The 19,543-nt window shown below is 40.6% G+C and overlaps 1 protein-coding gene across 1 annotated transcript in view; it reads left to right on the top strand.

The window, feature by feature from the left end:
* Nucleotides 1-19,543, top strand: part of cftr (CF transmembrane conductance regulator) — a 36,900-nt gene that overhangs the window by 14,567 nt on the left and 2,790 nt on the right. The window contains exons 11-26 of the mRNA XM_069527983.1: nt 33-224; nt 5,300-5,394; nt 6,202-6,288; nt 6,625-7,414; nt 7,540-7,668; nt 7,753-7,790; nt 8,308-8,594; nt 9,664-9,743; nt 9,867-10,017; nt 12,334-12,561; nt 13,267-13,367; nt 15,355-15,585; nt 16,356-16,511; nt 16,924-17,013; nt 17,408-17,580; nt 18,845-18,950. Of these exons, the coding sequence (XP_069384084.1) occupies nt 33-224; nt 5,300-5,394; nt 6,202-6,288; nt 6,625-7,414; nt 7,540-7,668; nt 7,753-7,790; nt 8,308-8,594; nt 9,664-9,743; nt 9,867-10,017; nt 12,334-12,561; nt 13,267-13,367; nt 15,355-15,585; nt 16,356-16,511; nt 16,924-17,013; nt 17,408-17,580; nt 18,845-18,950 (2,934 nt within the window). The remainder of the gene's footprint in view (nt 1-32; nt 225-5,299; nt 5,395-6,201; nt 6,289-6,624; nt 7,415-7,539; nt 7,669-7,752; nt 7,791-8,307; nt 8,595-9,663; nt 9,744-9,866; nt 10,018-12,333; nt 12,562-13,266; nt 13,368-15,354; nt 15,586-16,355; nt 16,512-16,923; nt 17,014-17,407; nt 17,581-18,844; nt 18,951-19,543) is intronic.

Raw genomic sequence — 19,543 nt, 5'->3', positions numbered from 1 at the left:
ATACCGAACATCTTTTCTTCCCTTTCCTCCAGAGTTCACTGCTCATGATGATCCTTGGAGAGTTGGTTCCATCAGAGGGTAAAATCAGACACAGTGGCCGCATCTCCTTCTCACCACAGACTTCCTGGATCATGCCAGGGACGATCCGTGACAACATCCTGTTTGGCCTGACCTACGATGAGTACCGCTACACCTCCATCATCAAGGCCTGCCAGCTAGAAGAGGTACATTTATTTCATCTTTCCATTCATTATTTTTCTCTCTCTTCTACTGTCCTGCTGATTAGTTGTTATTTTATATTTTGACCACATTTTTGCAAGCTTTGGTTGGCCGCAGGTAAACAGTCTGTGTGGAGAGCAAAAGAAGAAGAAAACACATTGACCGAAATGCATCAACTTGAGAAACACTTGACTGAATTTATAAAAGAAACTAGTCGGACTGTTAACAGTGTACGGCCAACAGAAGATAGAGTCTTGGGTGGGACATCTGCTGTCTACACCTGAAGCCACAAAATATTGGCTGTTGCTCCCAGAAGCAAATTTGTTATCAGACGATAGCTAATGGGCTCCTGGATTGCTTTTCATGTAAACCACACAGATCTACTGCTGTTTATAAGCACAACTAGGGTAGCAAAGGAGCGGAACATTTCCGGTAAATTTCCAGAAACTTTCCATGGGAAGTCAAGGTGGGGAATTTTGGTAATATTCCAAATTGGAAACTTTCCATGAGAATTATGGGAATTTATGGGAATTTATGGGAATTATTGGGAATGTAAGGGAATTAACTGTAAATTGGGGGTAATTTAAACAAACTGGATCATATCCAAATATAAATGTAAATATTTTTGTTTTGTCATAAGCAGACATCCATGCAAAATAATACAATTAAAAAACATGACATTTCAACAGTTGGCTAAACAACTGGAATGGTCTTCAAAATATTTGACAATTGATGTATGAATTCTTTTATGGTTACAGAAAACCATCTTGCAGGAGTCTGAAGAAACAGCATCACATTTGAGGTAGCTACCGCCACCATAATAAGCTAGCCATCAATACTATTATAGATCAAATATATTTACCCCTATAATATTTTCAAAACTTACTTGACTTCAGATAGTCCTCGGGCTCAAACGTGTGGCTTCAATAGTCTTGAAATCAGATGTGCATGTGATGGAGGAATGCACAGTGCATGTAGGGGGTGTGGCCTCAATAACCCTGCAGTAAGCAGTGTGCTTTGTGCATGTGATTGAGGAGTGTACGTGAAGTAAATCTGGTTGTTTTAGCCAAGATTATGCTACAATATATATTCCCCAACTATATTTAAGTTCCCTGTTGAGGGCCAACCTCCAATTTTGTAAATTTCGGATTTATTCCCGTTAATTCCCATATATTTCCGTTAATTCCCATAGAAAGTTTCCAACTTTAAAATTCCCGGAATTTTGCAACCCTAAGCACAACGTTGTTTATAGAAGAAAATACAAGTTAGCGAGGCTTTTCAAGATGATGAAAGAGGTGTGTTCAGCCATATTTTGAGAAAATATGTTAGGAACATATTGAGATTATGCACAAACACTGCCACTGAACAAAAGTGCAAACAAAGGTAAAGATGTCAATAATCATGGTATATGTTGAGTCACTGTAAATCACCTACTCACACTGTGAAAAATGTCAGTTTTCTGTATAAACCCATCTTGCCTGCTCGCTCAGTTGTCTTTTGGAGCCTCTGCACAGCATCAAGCAGGTTCAGATTTCCCCCCAGTCCACATTTACACCCATTATGTCCCTCACACACAGACAAAGACACACATGCCTGCACATTCTGTCTCATATGCTGATGCACATACACACACTCATGCTCTTATGAGCCTCAGTGTTGAGTGACGGCCTCTCAGCAGAATAATGTCTCCTCTGTTGCCATGGAAATCCCACGTCATCTCATTGGGATGGAATATGAGCTTGTTGGTTAACAGTAGTGGACGTCACACACAAATGAGTAGTACAGGCGAACCATCAGGTCTGTGGGTTTGTTAGACCTGAAACGTAATGTTAAATCATCAAATGTTTTATGTCTTAGACATGATTTATTCACTTGTAGAGGACTTTATTAAGAACACCATACTTACACTGTGTAGCCCCTCCCTTTTCCCTTGGTTCCTACACTCTATGTTGACATGACTGCATCACATAACGTCTGCACATTTTCTCAGCGGCACATTCACGCTAGATTCAGAGCTAGTCACTGGGGAGGACATTAAAGAACACATTGAACTCCTCAAGTAACCAGTTTGAGATGGTGTTTCATCCTGCTGGAAGTAGCCAGTAGAAGATTGTGCATTTTGGCCATAAAGAAATGCACGTGGTCAGTAGGAATATAAGACAGGCTGTGATCTGTTTCATTGGTTCTGCTGTTGATTTCAAATTGTGGTATCTGTATGGACATTTATTCATATCTCTATTCAAGAGCATGTTTTCAGTTTGAGTACAGGATTTATTGATTTCACATTCAAATTTCGCGCAACGTGTCTGTCACAATTCTCCAACCAATAGAATGCCAGCATGTAGATGACAAGCAAAATTGTCCCTCTTTGTGGGTGTGTTAGTTTTATATCTATGAGAGTCCGGTTACGGGGCGCTTGAAGAAAAAAGTGACTACATCTTAGCTGTAAACTGCTTAGTGAGTTTATACACCATGATAATGCATCATTAAATGTTGTAAATGCATAACATTAACAATTTAAATATTCACTCTAAGAATCAGATATTTGACCCAGAGATTCTGTTCATCTTGTGTACATGTAGAGTATAAAAAATATTCTATTTGTCAGTCTATTTTGTGAGTATTATATAGTAAGTAACAGTGAGTAATGTAACAAGTCCAAATGAAAAACAATGGCTACATTAAATTGTTACATTAAATACACTTTATTAGTATTATTTATTTACAATCAATGCAGCAGCTTATATCATCATATCTATTTACTGCCACGTCCAGATCCCTCCTCAGTGGTTTGGATTAAAAACACAACATGTTGTCACAGCAAACAGAGCTGGCAGGCAATATTGACATCTGCGTGTGAAAGCCAGCTTCTATTTTGTCTTTGAGGAGACGCATCAGTGAAACTGAAATAACAAAAGCATGGAGAGGAGTCACACTGTCAGTGCAGCTTCATAAAGTATTGTGTGGAAATGACAGGAAGTCCTCCTGTGTGATTTGAGTCTTGAGGCCTCCTCTAAGATGAAAGTGTTGGAGCTAAAGTATTGTTTGAAGTAAGATGCTATTTGTTTTGTCTGACATTACACTTGGTGCAAAGTCCAGAAATGTAATATTATTCAAAAGGACAATCTATGTCTGTGAAATAGCAAACTGATCAAGATTGAAACTGTCTTTGCTAATAGAAGTGAGGTTATCATAAATGAAAAGAGGTTGGGTTGCTTAAGATTGATGGTATTTTTTCTGTTACATGAGTAGATTCAAAGCTTCATTATGAAGTGGTGTTACCAATATATTTAAAGCTGGAGTTGGTGATCCTAGAAAAGCTAGCAATAACATGCAACACACCCCACTTCCATCCATCGTCCGTCTAGACAAAGCTCTGCCTCCAAAACACATAAATGTGCACTGACTGGCGACTGCTAGAACACAACTTTTCGCTCACTAACTTCTGACTATCGTCTCTGTTTCAGCATAGTGTGCAGGCAGGTTGGTTTGTGACAGACTGGTCTGCCTGCCAATCATCTCATCCTGTCCAAATGAAATGATTGGTCGTGTTAATAACAGTCCTGCGCGGGGTCACAGACACCGGCTTTTTCTTTTTTCTTATTGATAGCTATGATGGAAGTGAAATAAATAAATAAATAAAATACAAGTATTTCAAAAATGAATAACCAACCTTAACTTTAAGTATTAATCACAATGACTAGTTTTCCTGCAAACAGAATTTTGTACTGTTGAAAAATCCCCAGGGCAACCCTGACAGACTGGAGTGACAACTAAAGCAGATTTGTCCAGACAGAGACAAGTTGTTTAGTGGGCTTGTGACTGTAATTCCTCACTATTGTTGCCCCCTAAAGCTCCAGACAGACAGCCCTGGGTGGTCCTGCCACTGTAAACTCATCTTTTGCCTCCAGCCTCAAGGCTGCTGGCCCGGCAGGTGCTTTTTGTTCACAGTAAGACACACAACATGTCTTTTTACTGTGCCGACTTATTTTACAAGCTGTTAAACAACCTGTTAACTTGATCCCCTATGCGCTCCTGTCAGGACAGCGGAAGCTGACGATAAACAGGTAGGAAGTTTTAATGATGATAAACCTGTGCTGTCACTTCATCCTTATCGGTGTGGGTGTCTATTTTCATTATCACTTACCACTGAATGCACCATATATCTGTACTTGTGACATGTACTTCATGTGCCTCTCATCCCATGTGTGGTTTGTGTCTTTTGTGTGGTTTGACAATAAATCAGCGATCATCATGTGAACATGAATTACTCTGATTACCAGGTGGACATCATGTATTTGACTGTGTCTTGGTGTATGTTTGTTGCATACACAGTATAAAAAGAAATATATTAGTAAGTGGAGTTTTATTAAACTATTTGAAAGATTGATTGCGCATTTTAGTCAATAGAGATATAAAAATACTTTCTATCGATCTTTAAAAAAAAGCAAAAATTATATATTATTTTATTTATTTATTTTTGTTATCTCCCAATGATTTTCTGGGTAAAAATGATCTGTTTTTGTCAGTCTTAAAGTAGAGAAAAACCCCAGCCGGAGGACATGGTGATTTCTCCTCTTTTAATTGATACATTTCATCAGTTAGAAATATTCTGCATTTTGCCAGTTCTGTTGTATGACCATCAACCTTTATTTATTATGATGTGTTTCTATTCCAAGTTATCAGAATAAGTAGATACAGTTTGAGCTGACAGCATATCTTCAAACTAATGACCTAGTATCAGGAAATGTAGCATTTAGATTGCTGGTACAGCACAGCATGCTCCATGACTCATCATATTTTAGAAAATACAACAGGCAGTGATTTTAAAAATGATAAATACCAAGCCTCCATGTATGAAGACAATGAATGAGGACTGAAAAAAGAAGCTGGATTGTTGAGATTTACTTTGATACACAGGTAGAGTAAAGCAACAAAATGCTGATATGAAAGAATTAGTTTGACTGCGTTTTGATGTTTTTTTATAAAACATTCTATTGTCTGACAGTTCCTTTTGCTGTAGTAGAAAAATACATACATACATGTGTTTGATCCACATATCCCTTGTCCCCCTCTCTAGGACTTTGCCTTGCTGCCTGAGAAAGACAAGACGCTCCTTGTTGAAGGCGGGGTAACCCTCAGTGGTGGTCAAAGGGCTCGCCTCGGCCTGGCCAGGTACTTCCTGTCTCACCCAACCATCTGTCATTCACCCGTTTCATTAGTTAAAATGGCTGTCTTTGTTTTGTCCTGTCTTCGTTTGATCTTGCTTTTTTGGGGACATAAATAGAACATGAAAAAGAAAAGAGACAAATCTTCTTGCAATTAAAACAAATCTCTTAAGACTTTCAGCAAGTAGCATTTTGTTTTCCTTTTAAACATCGAGTTCACTTCTCTAGGTCTGAAGACACATTGTAGCTCACAATAAAAGAAATCACTAGGACATAATCCATTAATGTAAAAGATGTCCCATTCTTTAAAAGCTACATAATTAGGATTTGATGTCCTGTTACAGTGTTGTCCCAACAATGTGGTAAATCAAGCCTGCACAGAAGATAATCTTAAACTTCAAAAGCTGATAACAATCACCTCTCACTGTTATCTGTGTGACTGTTTTATGTTCTCACTCTTTACTGATGAGTGCTTTCTACAGCCTCAGTACAGCTTTAGTACTCCATTAAATCTGCATGGATTAGTCTCATGTTCCCATGCATAATTTACTGTTTTAAAGGAAGGGCATCAGTTTGCGACCACTCACTTGGTTTTTAGCTCCTGTCATCTCTGTAAATACTCACTCGTATTGATTTACACTATTGAGATAGGTTTTTCTGTCTCTGTTTATTGCTCTCTGTTTTGTTTTCTTTATTTTCTGTTTTTATCTTGCCTTAACATTATTTTGGCTATATGTCATGATTTGTCACATTTTCCCATCTTTTTCTTTCCCTCTGTCTAACTCACTCTGCATGTGTTTGTTTTCTCTTTTAGAGCTGTGTACAAAGATGCCGACCTCTACCTGCTGGATGCACCTTTCACCCACCTGGACATCGTGACAGAGAAAGAGATCTTTGAGAAGTGTGTTTCCATACAGAGAGTCTTTCATGTGGGGGAGGTGGGGGTAGCTGAGTGAAAGTTTAAGTTCAAGGTCAAGGTTGTCTCTGCTTGTGACAACCACACGCTACTTGACTGGTAATATTCACTCTAACCTTCTCAGGAAATGGGATTTTTCTTTTTAGTTGAATAATAAATAATGATGTCGATGTAATGGGAACTTATTCTTTTAAGATTTCACACCACAAGCAGCTCCTTTGTTTTATAGTCAGGGATTCTTATCAGAATAGAAGAAAGTAAAGTTTGAAACTTGATGACTACTTGTCATTACAATCTCCCTTTTTCTGAATCACTACACAGATGCGTCTGCAAACTTATGGCCTCCAAAAGTCGTATTGTGGTCACCAGCAAGTTGGAGCATCTCAAACGGGCAGACAAAATTCTTCTGCTGCACAATGGAGACTGCTACTTCTACGGCACCTTCTCAGAGCTGCAGGCCCAGCGCCCCGACTTCAGCTCCCTGCTCCTTGGCCTTGAAGCTTACGATAACATCAACGCAGAGCGACGCAGCTCCATTCTCACAGAAACTCTCCGCAGGGTCTCTGTAGATGAAACTGCCGGCTTCCGAGGACCAGAGCCAATTCGGCAGTCATTCCGCCAGCCACCAACTCCAATAATTGTTTCTGGACCTCAAGGCCACCCTGCGGGCGATGGATACCCAGAAAAACGCAAACAGTCCCTCATCCTTAGCCCCCTGGCAGCTGCCCGCAAGTTTTCCTACATTGGGAACTCGCAACAGACTACAAATGCACCACAGTCCACAACAATAGAGGATGGGGTTTGTGAACTTTCAGAGAGAAAATTCTCTGTGGTACCTGAGGATGATCAGGTAGAGGAGGTGCTCCCCAGGGGGAACCTGTACCACCATGGGTTGCAGCATTTCAACGGGCAGAGGCGCCAGTCTGTCCTGGCATTCATCACCAACACACAGGGTCAAGAGCGGAGAGAGCAGATGCAGTCGTCCTTCAGAAGAAAACTGTCCATTACACCGCAGTGTGATCTGGCGTCCGAACTGGACATTTATGCCCGCCGCTTATCCAAGGACAGTGTTTATGACATTAGTGAAGAAGTGGATGAAGAAGACATGGAGGTAGAACCTTTTTCAAGGCTTATTAGTGTGGATAAGTAGATTTATTTGAATGTATGATGTTTATGTTCAGTGTGACTGTATGTTACGAGTAATCCTATGTTACGAGTAATCCTGTTTCTCCACAGCAATGCTTTGCAGATGACCGTGAGAACGTCTTTGAAACTACCTCATGGAGCACATACCTGCGCTACATCACCGCCAATAGGAGCTTAGTCTACGTCCTCATTTTCATCGTCTTTGTCTTCGTCGTTGAGGTTAAACCATTACCATTGTTTAAATTCATATCATTTTAATTTAATCTAGCAGTGACCGTTTGTATTTCTTCTTTCCACCAATAGGTTGCTGGTTCAGTCATTGGCATTTTCCTCATTACTGAGTAAGTTTTCTTTTTCATGTTTTTGAGACAAATGCTGTCTGTACTGAAACTCTCTAATCTGTAGTAGTTTTCAACACATGTTGAAGGTGTTTTCAGTTTAATGAGTGCAATTGTTATCATGGTTATAGTTACCACCATATCATTAATATACAAAACAAAGTAACATATTTTTTCTTGTCTACAGGACTTGAATGCTATATGTTGAAGTATATAATTTTTATATATGTTAAACATATGTTAAAATAGGGTTTAAATGGTCCTGTAAATTACTAATTGTTTATTTTATTTTTCTGAGGAGTATGTGCTACTAAATGTTGGATTTTGTGTTTGATTTATGAAGTATCATACTGAACAGTTTTTACATGTTGTGCATATATATTTAAACCCTTACGCATTTTGGTGTTTATGTTGAAATTCAAGAGACTTGCAGTGGCAGGGCTATTATATATTCTGTGCCTGTTCTTAGTCTAAAATTCAGTCCGTGTTTCTTTCTTCATCCTTTGCTCTGTTCTACCAGCAAGATCTGGAGGGATGGTGCCAACCCTTCATCACCCAACTACATCACTGAGCAGCACCAAAACGCTTCTTCGCCCCCCGTCCACCTGGCAGTAATAGTCACACCGACCAGTGCTTATTACATCATCTATATCTACGTGGCCACATCGGAGAGTGTGCTTGCCTTGGGCTTCTTCAGGGGTCTCCCGTTAGTGCACACATTACTCACTGTGTCCAAAAGACTGCACGAGCAGATGTTCAGCGCTGTGCTGCGAGCCCCCATGGCTGTGCTCAACACTATGAAGACAGGTGCTTTTCTCAGGATGTCAGAAATGTTCTGCATGTAGAACCACAACTGTTAAAGGTCCAGTGTGTAAGATTTAGGTGAAAGTGATCTATTGACACAAATTGAATATAAAAAAATCCTAGTGATGGTTTCATTTGTGTGTTTCATCTAAATTGTACGAATGAGCCCTTTCTATTTTCTAGCCCTTTATATTATCGGGAGCAGGGCCTCTCTACGGAGGCCGCCATGTTTTTTTACAGTAGTCCAAACTGTTCAAACTAAAACCTTTTGGGTTTTCATGACAACTGACGGTTTCCACAGTTTCTCTGTCATGTTTGGAAGGGGAGGGTGAGGTGAGGGGTATTCAGCTGCAACATGCAACTTCACCACTAGATGTCACTAAATTCTACACACTGAACCTTTAAGTCATATTGAACATTATACTAAAGGAGTTTTTATGCGTCTATGCATTGAGCCTCTAAGACGTCCCCCAATTACACACTCAGTTCTACTTTACATGCACAACTCCTAATGCAGACAACAGATATATTGGGGGTGTTGCAGACTATGTGTCATATAACAACCATCTTTGTTGTAACACACTTTTTATGCAATGGTTTTTTTATCCCTTATAATGTCTTTGCTGTTAACAATGGGAAGCTACATAAACATACAATGTGAATTAGAGGGAACAGTTTGTGTCTCCGTGCAGGTGACTTTGGCTGGAGGCATTATTTTCTCTGATTGTCTGTCTATCCAATTCTTGTCAACACAATATCTTGTGAATGCCTTCAGAGAATTTCTTTGAATTTTTGAGCAAATGTTCACTTTTGTCACAGATTAACAGATTAGAGTTGGGTGGTCAAAGGTCAAGGTCACAGGGGCCTAATCAAAATGTTTTTCACCTCCCGAACATGATATCTCAAGTCTTCAAATTTTGACCAGTTGTCACTTGGACTCAAAGACAAATTGATTACATTTCAGTGTTAGAGGTCTCGTGATCTTACTTTAAACTACACTGGCTGGTGGAAGCTAACAACCACAATGTGGTGACTCTATTTTCTAATTGGTTTCTTATTTGTCCTTCTCCAGGTCGCATCATGAACAGATTCACTAAGGACATGGCCACTATAGACGACATGCTGCCTCTGGTCCTCTTTGACCTCATACAGGTATTCGACCAACACAGTGGATGATGTGATATAATATAACGGACTTGTTCTACTTAAACAATCAGAGTTATTTCGTCTGTTTAACTCAACATCTGATTATTCTCTTTTTTCCTCTCACACCAGCTGACATTGATTGTTACGGGTGCCATCTTCACTGTCTCCATCATGCGGCCGTACATCTTCATCGCTGCTATTCCTTTGGCTTTCATTTTTGTTATCCTCAGGAAGTACTTTCTACGAACTGGACAGCAACTCAAACTACTGGAAGCTGAAGGTGAGATTGAGGGTACTGTGTAGTGTGTGGATTTAAATATTTTGGTGTGTTTTTCTCTGTGTGTAACCAAGTAGGTCAGTGTCTCTCAGCTGACTTTGCATATTCTGAATAGCTTTTGTGTAGTCCAGTCCTCGTTCAAGAAAGGACAAGCAGAGAAAATGCTATTTTGCATCATGACTTTGCATTAGGACTAGTCTTTCTTATGCCTTTAAATATATTCAATCAAATATTTGATAATTTAATTTATCTTCTATTTCACACCATAATGAGAGTGAGGGCTAAGGAAGACAACATGCAGAGAAGGATCAGCAGAAGCCTCAATAATGAAATGTCAAATATTCAGGAAGAGTACAAGTGAAAACAAGATAGGAAGACCAATAGAAGGAACAGAGGAAGTGAGGCAGGGAGGGCATTCACCACATTCATCATAACTGGCCATCAGCGGGCAGAGCTGGTGGATGGCCCCGGGCCAAGAGGGCAGAGGTCACGCTGAAGAACAAAAACATGACAGAGGAAGAGCTTCAAGAGAGGATTGATGGACACCCTCGGAGCAGTGAGAGCAGTTCGGGGAAGTGAATATAAGTTATATTTAATGAGCAAAGGGTTGTAAAAGAATTTAAGATATTTCTAAAAGTTTTTATACATTACACATTTGTATTTGGCAGTTGTCAGGTGCTTTAGGTAAACAGGAAATGTCGAACAGTTAAGTAACAGTTGATTTACTGCTGCTTCCACATTACTTATAGGGCATGTAGCTGACACTGATTGTACTAAGGACTATAGAGAAATTAGTTTTAATAAGCATGTGTTGCAGGAATGGTCGGTCTGTGGAATGGTCAGTCTATATATACATATATATATATATATACATATACATATATTTAGATACATATAGTTTAGAAAAACAGCCCACAAGCGAGTAGAAAACAGGTCACCGGACTGCTCTGCTCTCAACTCTGTCACTGAGTGTTTGTTTGGGTGGTGATGGCGAGGTTTTTCCGGAGCAGCTAAAAGCACGTCTGGGTCAGAGAAATGAGCCGAGCAGGGATTTCCTCCAACCCCATCCTGGTGTCGCTCCCTCTAGTGTCATATGCACCATGTAAGACAAAATACAGTGGAAATTATGCGTATTAGTCACTCCAGTATTTATAAGAAGGTTCTATTTACATTAGTCAAAGTCCCGTGTTTATGTCTAACTAAACAGGATAACTGTATCAAGACTAGGTTTGAAAAGAAAGTGGCTTGAAAAACAAATAGCATGCAACTGAAAAGTGTTACTATAGTGCTTAGATGGTGAAATCATTTTAACATGTATTTTATTGAATGAGGTATTCCCTGTACAAATTATCTTCATCAATGAAACTATTAACATGTGGTAGTGGACCAGCCCATCAATATGAACACAAAATTAAAATGTTTAAGTTCCTCTATGATCAAAGTAGACTTGCATCCCAAAAAATGGCCCAGGTTTTAATGACCTGTTCCATACAACAGAGTATTGGGGCCATATTGAAGAAAAAAAGTCAAGATTTTGAAATGAATATTACAAGAATAAAGTCAAAATTTAAACAGGAAAAAAGTTACAATGTTGCTAGAATAAATCGTAATTTAGAATAAAGTTTTAATTTTACACTCCTGAATCCAAATGTCTTCAAAATTATTCCAAAATTCATTATATATGGCCTCATTCTCATAATCTTTACAAGTTTTCACTCATTTTATCTGTTCACTGATTTTCACTAATATCTGTAAAACTAGACGGTCAAACTTGTGTTGATGCCAAGAGCCCACTGAGTTCACTGTTAATGCAGCAGTAGTGAATATAATTGTAAATGCAGGTTGCTTACCAAAGAGCCCAGTGACCTCATTAAGTGAAAGGTTGCTGTGATTGGATGTCCGCTCTCTGCCCTGGAAATGTTGGTGTGTTTCTTGCTCACTGAGCCTCGTCTTTAAGTCTCGTCAGTAGTAACATGTTTCAACATCAAATCTTTATTTTCAGTCATGCTTCATCTGTCTCCCTCCTTATCTCATGATTGATTAAGTAAAATCATCCTAATTGGTTTACTCTAATTTCCATCTGACGCAGGTTGGCTGTCCAAGCAATGAAACATGTTTTCTGTTCCTAAATGCCTCTCCTGCTTTTCTTCTTTTTCCCTTCATCACATGCGTCTTATTACTTCTAATCTGAGCCACTTGTTCTTTTTCACTTAATTTGTTTCATTAATAAAACCAGCTAAACTGATTTTTAACTCTGCAGTTCAAACAGTATGTATTGAAACGTGTCTTTTAAAATATGCTTCTTCTCCTCTCCTGCAGCTCGCAGCCCCATCTTCTCCCACCTCATCATCTCGCTGAAGGGTTTATGGACAATTCGGGCATTTGGGCGTCAGACCTACTTCGAAATGCTCTTCCACAAGGCGCTGAACACCCACACGGCCACCTGGTTCCACTACCTGTCAACACTGCGATGGTTCCTTTTCCGCTGCGACATGATCTTCGTCCTGTTCTTCAGCGCGGCGGCCTTCATCGCTGTGGGAACCAACCGTAAGTGATGGGATGACTGTGGATAGATAGATGGATATGATATGAAGTTAAAGTTTCCAGTTGAGTGTGAGTCTAAAACTGAAAGTACCTACATGAACCAGGAAGAGCACCACGAAAGCATGAGATGTCATTGGTTCCCTTTTGAAACGCAAGTAACTATGTGAACAACAACATATCAAAAACACGTGTAATGATAACGCATTAAATAATAGACTTGCGGAACGAACTAGTGTCGCACTGCTGGAAATGACAGAGGGAACATCTTGAAATTCCATTAAGCTAGTTAGTAAACACCTCATTATTTCCACTGGGCCTATCGGGTGAAGAAGCCTCAGTCTTATCTGTGTGTTACAGTGTGTAGAGTCAGATATCAGGATCATAACAGAACAGTTTGTCTGTGAAAAATAATCAAAAGTGTTGGAATGCCACCGGATAAAATGTCATGTAGAAAAGGAAGCATGTGTTTGTTGAATTAAATGAATGGGAAGCACAAGTACACATGCACACACTGACCGTGTTGTTGCGTCATAGCCTGTGTTTGTGTTGAGAGCAGATTAAAGGGTCATTTCACGGCTCATTAGTTTCCAACAGAGCCAGTAGCGGAGCTGCAATACCTGAGTGCTGCAATGACATCAGGGAGAACCGCTTCGAATGGACAGCAAAGATGACTGTGTGTGTGTGTGTGTGTGTGTCTTCACTCTGCAGAAGACAAACCCGGGGAGATTGGCATCATTGTGGCCCTGGCGATGCTCATCCTGGGGACTTTCCAATGGGCTGTCATCACCAGCATCACTGTAGATGGACTGGTATGTGCACACACACACAGACACACACACATACACACACTGCTATCATTGTTTGCATCAGGGTAGTAAGACCTGACTTGCATTAAAATACCACACAGCCAATGGCCAGTCAAGAGTGTATCATCATTGCAAACACACAGATTAGAGGAGGTTCTGCTGAACATGTATGGGTTGGGTTTTTAACACCTGGATCTGCAACAGGATCAAGCTGGTCCAGAATGTTTCGGCACATCTGGTTCAACCTTCTCATAGTTTCCCACACCACTCCACTCGCACCAACACTGTGAACTGTGGATGTTTAGACGCAGTTCAAGACTGTGTTTTGTACGTTTGAAGGTTAGTGCCAGACACACCCTACTCTCTGGATGTCTGGCCATCCTGCTGTGAGAAAGAGCATCCTGTGGCCCACACTGCAGTCACTGCACATCCTGCAAGCTTATCTTTTCAGACATCATCACAACCTATCTTGTGGATCATATATACCAGAACCATTCATCTTATCAGCTTCACACTATGCATGTACTCTATATTTGTAAAGGTCAAAGGACATGCAGTGTAGAATTCGGTGAGATTTGGAAACGCAATATGTTCAATATTAAAAGTTTGATCAAATAGGTGACCAGTGGTCTGTAGCAGTGGCAGCTGGGACCAATCAACATAATGGACATTGTCGATCATGACGACGAGAAGTGATTCTCTCGTTAGGGGCTCTGCATACTGAGTCAAGCTTCACTGAACTTTGAATAAACAGGTGAACAGCTCTTTGTAAAGCAGCCGTGGCTTCAGGGCTCTGCAGACTGAGTCCAGCAGCAGGTCTTCACTTACCACTGCTCAATTTCTACAGATCAATTTAACACCTTCCGAAAGAAAACTGCACTCAGCATTACCACAATCCAGACTGAGAAAACAGCCCACTCCAAACAGGCAGGTTTAGAACATCAGATGCACTAGTTCCCCTGAAAACTAACATATAACAATGTAGTGTAATATAGTTACAGGGTTGGGTTTTGGTCATATGACATTACTATTCACTACATTTTTTCATGGAGGGTTGTAGAAGGTGAAAATGAAGTGTGACTTGCAGGCACCTTAGCAGTCATCAATCTGTATAAAGACCATGTTTGGCTCTAAACCTGTTTGTACCCATCCAGTGGTTGTTTTCCCCACAACTTTCATTAGTGGAGCTGACAGAGCTTATCCAAGTGCAGAACATTTTGTTCAGCATGTACACACACACACACACACACACACACACTTACAGTTGGCACTGTTTGAAGTGAGCTGAGAGAGTTATTATAATGACAACATTTCCAGTAATGGTAAGATTTGCTCCTAAAATATCCACAAAAGCATGTTTGATCTATTTTTGCTAAACATTGCTTGAAAAAGTAAAACATTTCGTGAGGTTTGTAGTTTTCTGAGATATCGCTGATATCACAGTGATATCAGCTGTTTTGAGCTTTATAGCTCTTTAGCTATGATTGAGCTAAACAAGAGTTTCATGTTACACATAAAGGAACTGGACATGGTGGACCTAATACACTGTAAAACGTTTTAGATTTTATTTTGTACAATATTTCAGTCAAGAAAAGAGATCTACTATCTTGTGTACAGTGGGATGGATACAACTGAATATGATCAAATTAAACCTTTTGTTTAATACATATAAATAATTCACAGACTGTCTCATTGGGCTTAAATGTCTTTACAAGGATCCTCTGTCCTTAACCCTCAACAAGGGTGAGAAAAACCTCCCAAAAAACTTTTGACAGTGGAAAAGAAACACAGAAACCTCAAAAGTGAGGGATCCCTCTCCCAGGACAGGCAGAAGAACAATAGATGAGGTGATCTACAGATATTGAAGAGCTGACTGTTGACTGAAAAATTGCCTTAAAACTTCACAATGACAAACATGATGGTAATTTGTATCTACACTTGACACATCCCAGTCACCCACAGTTATCACTCTCTCTCCACCTCCTCCCAGATGCGTTCAGTGGATCGGGTCTTCAAATTCATCGACCTGCCATCAGAGGAGCCAATGCCCGGAAAGCCCTGCGGTAAAGGAGGCCCAGATCTCGTCATCGACAACCCTCACGCTCATGACTGCTGGCCCAACCGTGGCCAGATGGATGTCCAGGGCCTCACCGCCAAATACACAGAGGCTGGACGTGCCATTCTCAGTGACATCTCTTTCTCCGTGGATGGGGGGCAGAGCGTAAGTCCTGAGTGATTGCTGTGTGTGTGTGTGTGTGTGTGTGTGTGTGTGTGTGTTTGTGTGGGAGGGGGATATGTGTAACTGGATTTTAATTAATCTTGGCAGAGTGATGCATGTTAACTCTGCTTTAATGGATTTTCAATAATCAAAGCACTGTTTGTCCCCAGAGGGCGACTGCAATTAAAGGGTCATAGCAAGGTCGTGGAGAGGTCATAGAGAGGTATAATGTATTATATTTGAAATACTTTTGAACGTATTTGTTGAAATCCTCAACACGTTTCAATAACCATCAATAAATAAAGTCGTCTGGGAAAAAAGCTAACGTCCATGGTGCTCACAGGACAGTTTCATACATGAGCAATCATTTGGTTCAAACCGAATGAAATGATTGGTCAGCCTTACTGTCTGTCACTAACCAACCTGCCTGCATGCGTGCACCCTGCCCTTCTCCCATGGCGGTGTCTTCAGCCAGAGACGTGCAGAAGCAGAAAAGTCGGCTTCTAGTATTTGTCAGTCAACACACATTCATGTGTTTTGCTTTTCAATGCTGACGGACTCAGGCTGTAACTTGTTTGAAGCTGTTAAAGTGAATATTTTATGCTAACACCGAATCACATGGCTGTGTATTTGAAAGGGGTCATTTTTTGTGACAAGCCAACAAATAGCCAGCCCCAGGGGGCGATTAAGATGTTTTGGCTTCACTTTTGGGTAGCAGCCATGTCATTCATATGACGAGCAGATTGAAATATTTCTGTTGTGTGTCCGTGTAGGTGGGTCTGCTGGGTCGAACAGGTTCTGGGAAGAGCACCCTGCTGTCCGCCCTGCTGCGTCTCGCCTCCACTGATGGAGAAATCTCTATTGACGGTGTCTCCTGGAGCTCCGTCTCCCTGCACACCTGGAGGAAGGCCTTCGGAGTGGTGCCCCAGGTACGTGGGTCAAACTGATAAGACTACAGAGGAAATCTAGACAGATAATAAATTTGTACAAGGGAGGAAATGCCTTTCTGGTAATTAAATCTGAAAGAAATCAGTCTGAGGATGATGGTTTCTTCAAAAGCTTTTTGTAATTTAATCTACTCCCTTTTACATTAAACTGGACTAGTCTTTTAAAATTGTTTTCACACATGAGAAGCTCCCTTGTTCAGGTATTTTTATTTTATCTGTTGTTTAGTTTTTTGTAAAATAATATTTTTTCCTAACAAACCTTTCCCTTTTTAAAACCGACAGTTTGTAACCAAACACAGCAGACAGTCTAATGTGTTTTTTGAAATAATTTAAAGTCTATAATCCAAACTGCAGCTTAATTATTTTTGATTTTTGGTCTGGTTTTATTGAACAGAAAGTCTTTATTCTGACTGGAACCTTCCGGATGAACCTGGACCCTCACGAACGTTACAGTGATGAGGAGCTGTGGAGGGTGGCTGAGGAGGTGACTCTCTATTTTGGTTATGATCTGTGAATTCGCCTGTTCTGTGTTTTCATCATCTACCTGTTTTTCTCTCCATGCCTCTAGGATATCAGGGGAATCAGAGGCAGAAGGATTTCATACTTATTGTTTTCATACTTCTGCATCAACCCTTTTTTTGAATTTGAACATTTTTAAAATAAAGATAATAAAAATGTAACTAACTATAAATCTACAATGGAAATCACATGACGTAATGGTAGCAAGTATCCCATAGGCATATAAACAAGGGAAACTGTCCTGTGAGCTGAATGTCTCTGGTTTCATGCTTCTATCACAGGAAATCATCATTTGTGAATGAGCCAGACCTCAGGACACAATAAAACTCAGTAAAATGAATTGTCATGTGTGTCCTCAGGTGGGTCTAAAGACAGTGATCGAGCAGTTTCCAGACAAGCTGGACTTTCAGCTGGAGGACGGAGGCAATGTGTTGAGCAATGGACACAAACAGCTGATGTGTCTCGCACGCTCCATCCTTAGCAAGGCCCGCATCCTGCTGCTGGACGAGCCCTCCGCCTACCTCGACCCCATGTCAGTACCAACACAAACATTACAATTGTGTGTGTCCGTGTGTGCACTAGTTTTGTTACCTCCTTCTCCAGCATAAATACTGATGGGACAGGACCAGTGAACCTCGTGGTGACTAGGATTACATCATTTCTGGTGAACGTTAGGGGTAAGATGTGAGTTGCCATTAGGTGGAGGTTAGTGGATGAATTGGCACTGGGTAAGGTTGGGAGAATGTTTTTGGTTAGGCTGTCCACAATGAATGGAAGTCAATGCAAACTCCTAACAAGGCTACAGTAGCTGCCCAAACCTGTCTCCAAGTCTTTTTGAGACAATGGTCAAATCCAATAGGGAAATCGATGTTCTGCACTGATAAGTGGGATGAAGCTTCCAAACTTTATTTAGAGTTCAGTTTATTTTTGACAATTTGAAATTGGGAAATAAGAGAAACAGTTTCCAGTTCAAAGGTTGTTTTTGTATTAAGGAAATACAATACCTATAGAGCAGTATATTCGATTAAAAGCATACGTCTGTCGTGTTAACAGTTTCAACAGAAACACAGCCCAAACATGAGTCACAAGTGAGAATTTATATACATTTGTCAAGACAGATGAATAAGGATTCACTTATACACTGTAGATCTCTTTCATGTCACTAGTAAATACAGATAGAATCCTGTCATCCTGTCTCTATGATATTTGACTTTTCCTCCCTGTGTCTCACACTGTACAGAAAAGCACACAGAGGAAAAGTGAAACATCACAGAGACAGGAAGACGACGTGTTTCTAGCTCTATTCTCGGATTCAAATGCTCCGATTTGATCTGATGCTGCTGGTGACATGAAAGAGTTCTACAGATCTGACTCACAGTGGGAGGCAGCAGAAGGAATACTCGTGTTACTGCACACCAAAGCACCTGAAAGTGATCCAGGATTTGTTGTGTATTTGTGCGTTATTTCCTTTGTGTTTGTAGCATCCTGTGAAGTGATATCGCAGTGCAGCATCAGTCATCCACATCGAGCATGTGCAGTGTTCCTGTCACTGCATATGGTGGCAATCTCAAGTGCTTACAGTAACCTCTGTATGTGTGTGTATGTGTGTTACCATACGTGCAGGGGGGTCATGATAGTAAATGAAGCCTGCAATGAGCAATCACGTTTAACCTGAGGCCACCGCTGCCTGCTCTTTCATGTCGACTAAGATAATGTGTGTCAGCAGTGGAGAGAGACGGCCTTTGATAATGATGATGGAGACGTTGAACGTTGTGTGTTTGTGTGTGTTTGAGCAGAACATTACAGGTCCTGAGGAAGACGCTGAAGCAGGCGTTCTCAGGCTGCACCGTCATCCTATCAGAGCACAGAGTCGAGCCGCTGCTCGAATGTCAATCATTCCTGGTGAGTTTTGGAATAAACGTTCAGTCTCTGTTAACGTCGAGGTTTCGGGATCATTTTAGCGCCCCGCTGAAGAAACGGCCTGCTGTGCCTTTCCACGATAAACTTTTATCAAATGATAAGAAACACCTCTTCATCTCTACATCCATACGAGTATTTTTCTGTTTAACAATGTATTAACTCTAATACTGATATGAATGAAAACCCTGGTGCTGAATTTAAGTGTGGACTCTATTTAACTCATCACATGACCCCCTTATTGAAGAAAGCGACTGGCATTAGCCTCGGCTACCAGTGGAACACAACATCGATAATCAATTACAAGCGTTGCTGACCCTTTTGTCTTTGTTACCAGCTGTTGTGCAGTTAAAGGGATCAAACATTGACTCATTATCTAAGTGTTTGAGTCCAGGAAACACTTCTGGACTCTCAGAAGTAAACTTTGTAGCAGCCAAATCAGATACAAGTGAAGTAACTGGTGACCGAGACTTCAGACGTAATAAAACAACAGAAGAAACATCACATGCCTCCGTACTGCTCGTGTGGTGTCATCCGAGTGTCCGCAAGCCCCGACAATTCTATTCAACTCCAAACTG

This window comes from Paralichthys olivaceus, chromosome 7 (genome assembly GCF_024713975.1).
Source record: "Paralichthys olivaceus isolate ysfri-2021 chromosome 7, ASM2471397v2, whole genome shotgun sequence".
NCBI classification, from domain to species: domain Eukaryota; kingdom Metazoa; phylum Chordata; class Actinopteri; order Pleuronectiformes; family Paralichthyidae; genus Paralichthys; species Paralichthys olivaceus.
This window is presented reverse-complemented; position numbering and strand designations above follow the sequence as displayed.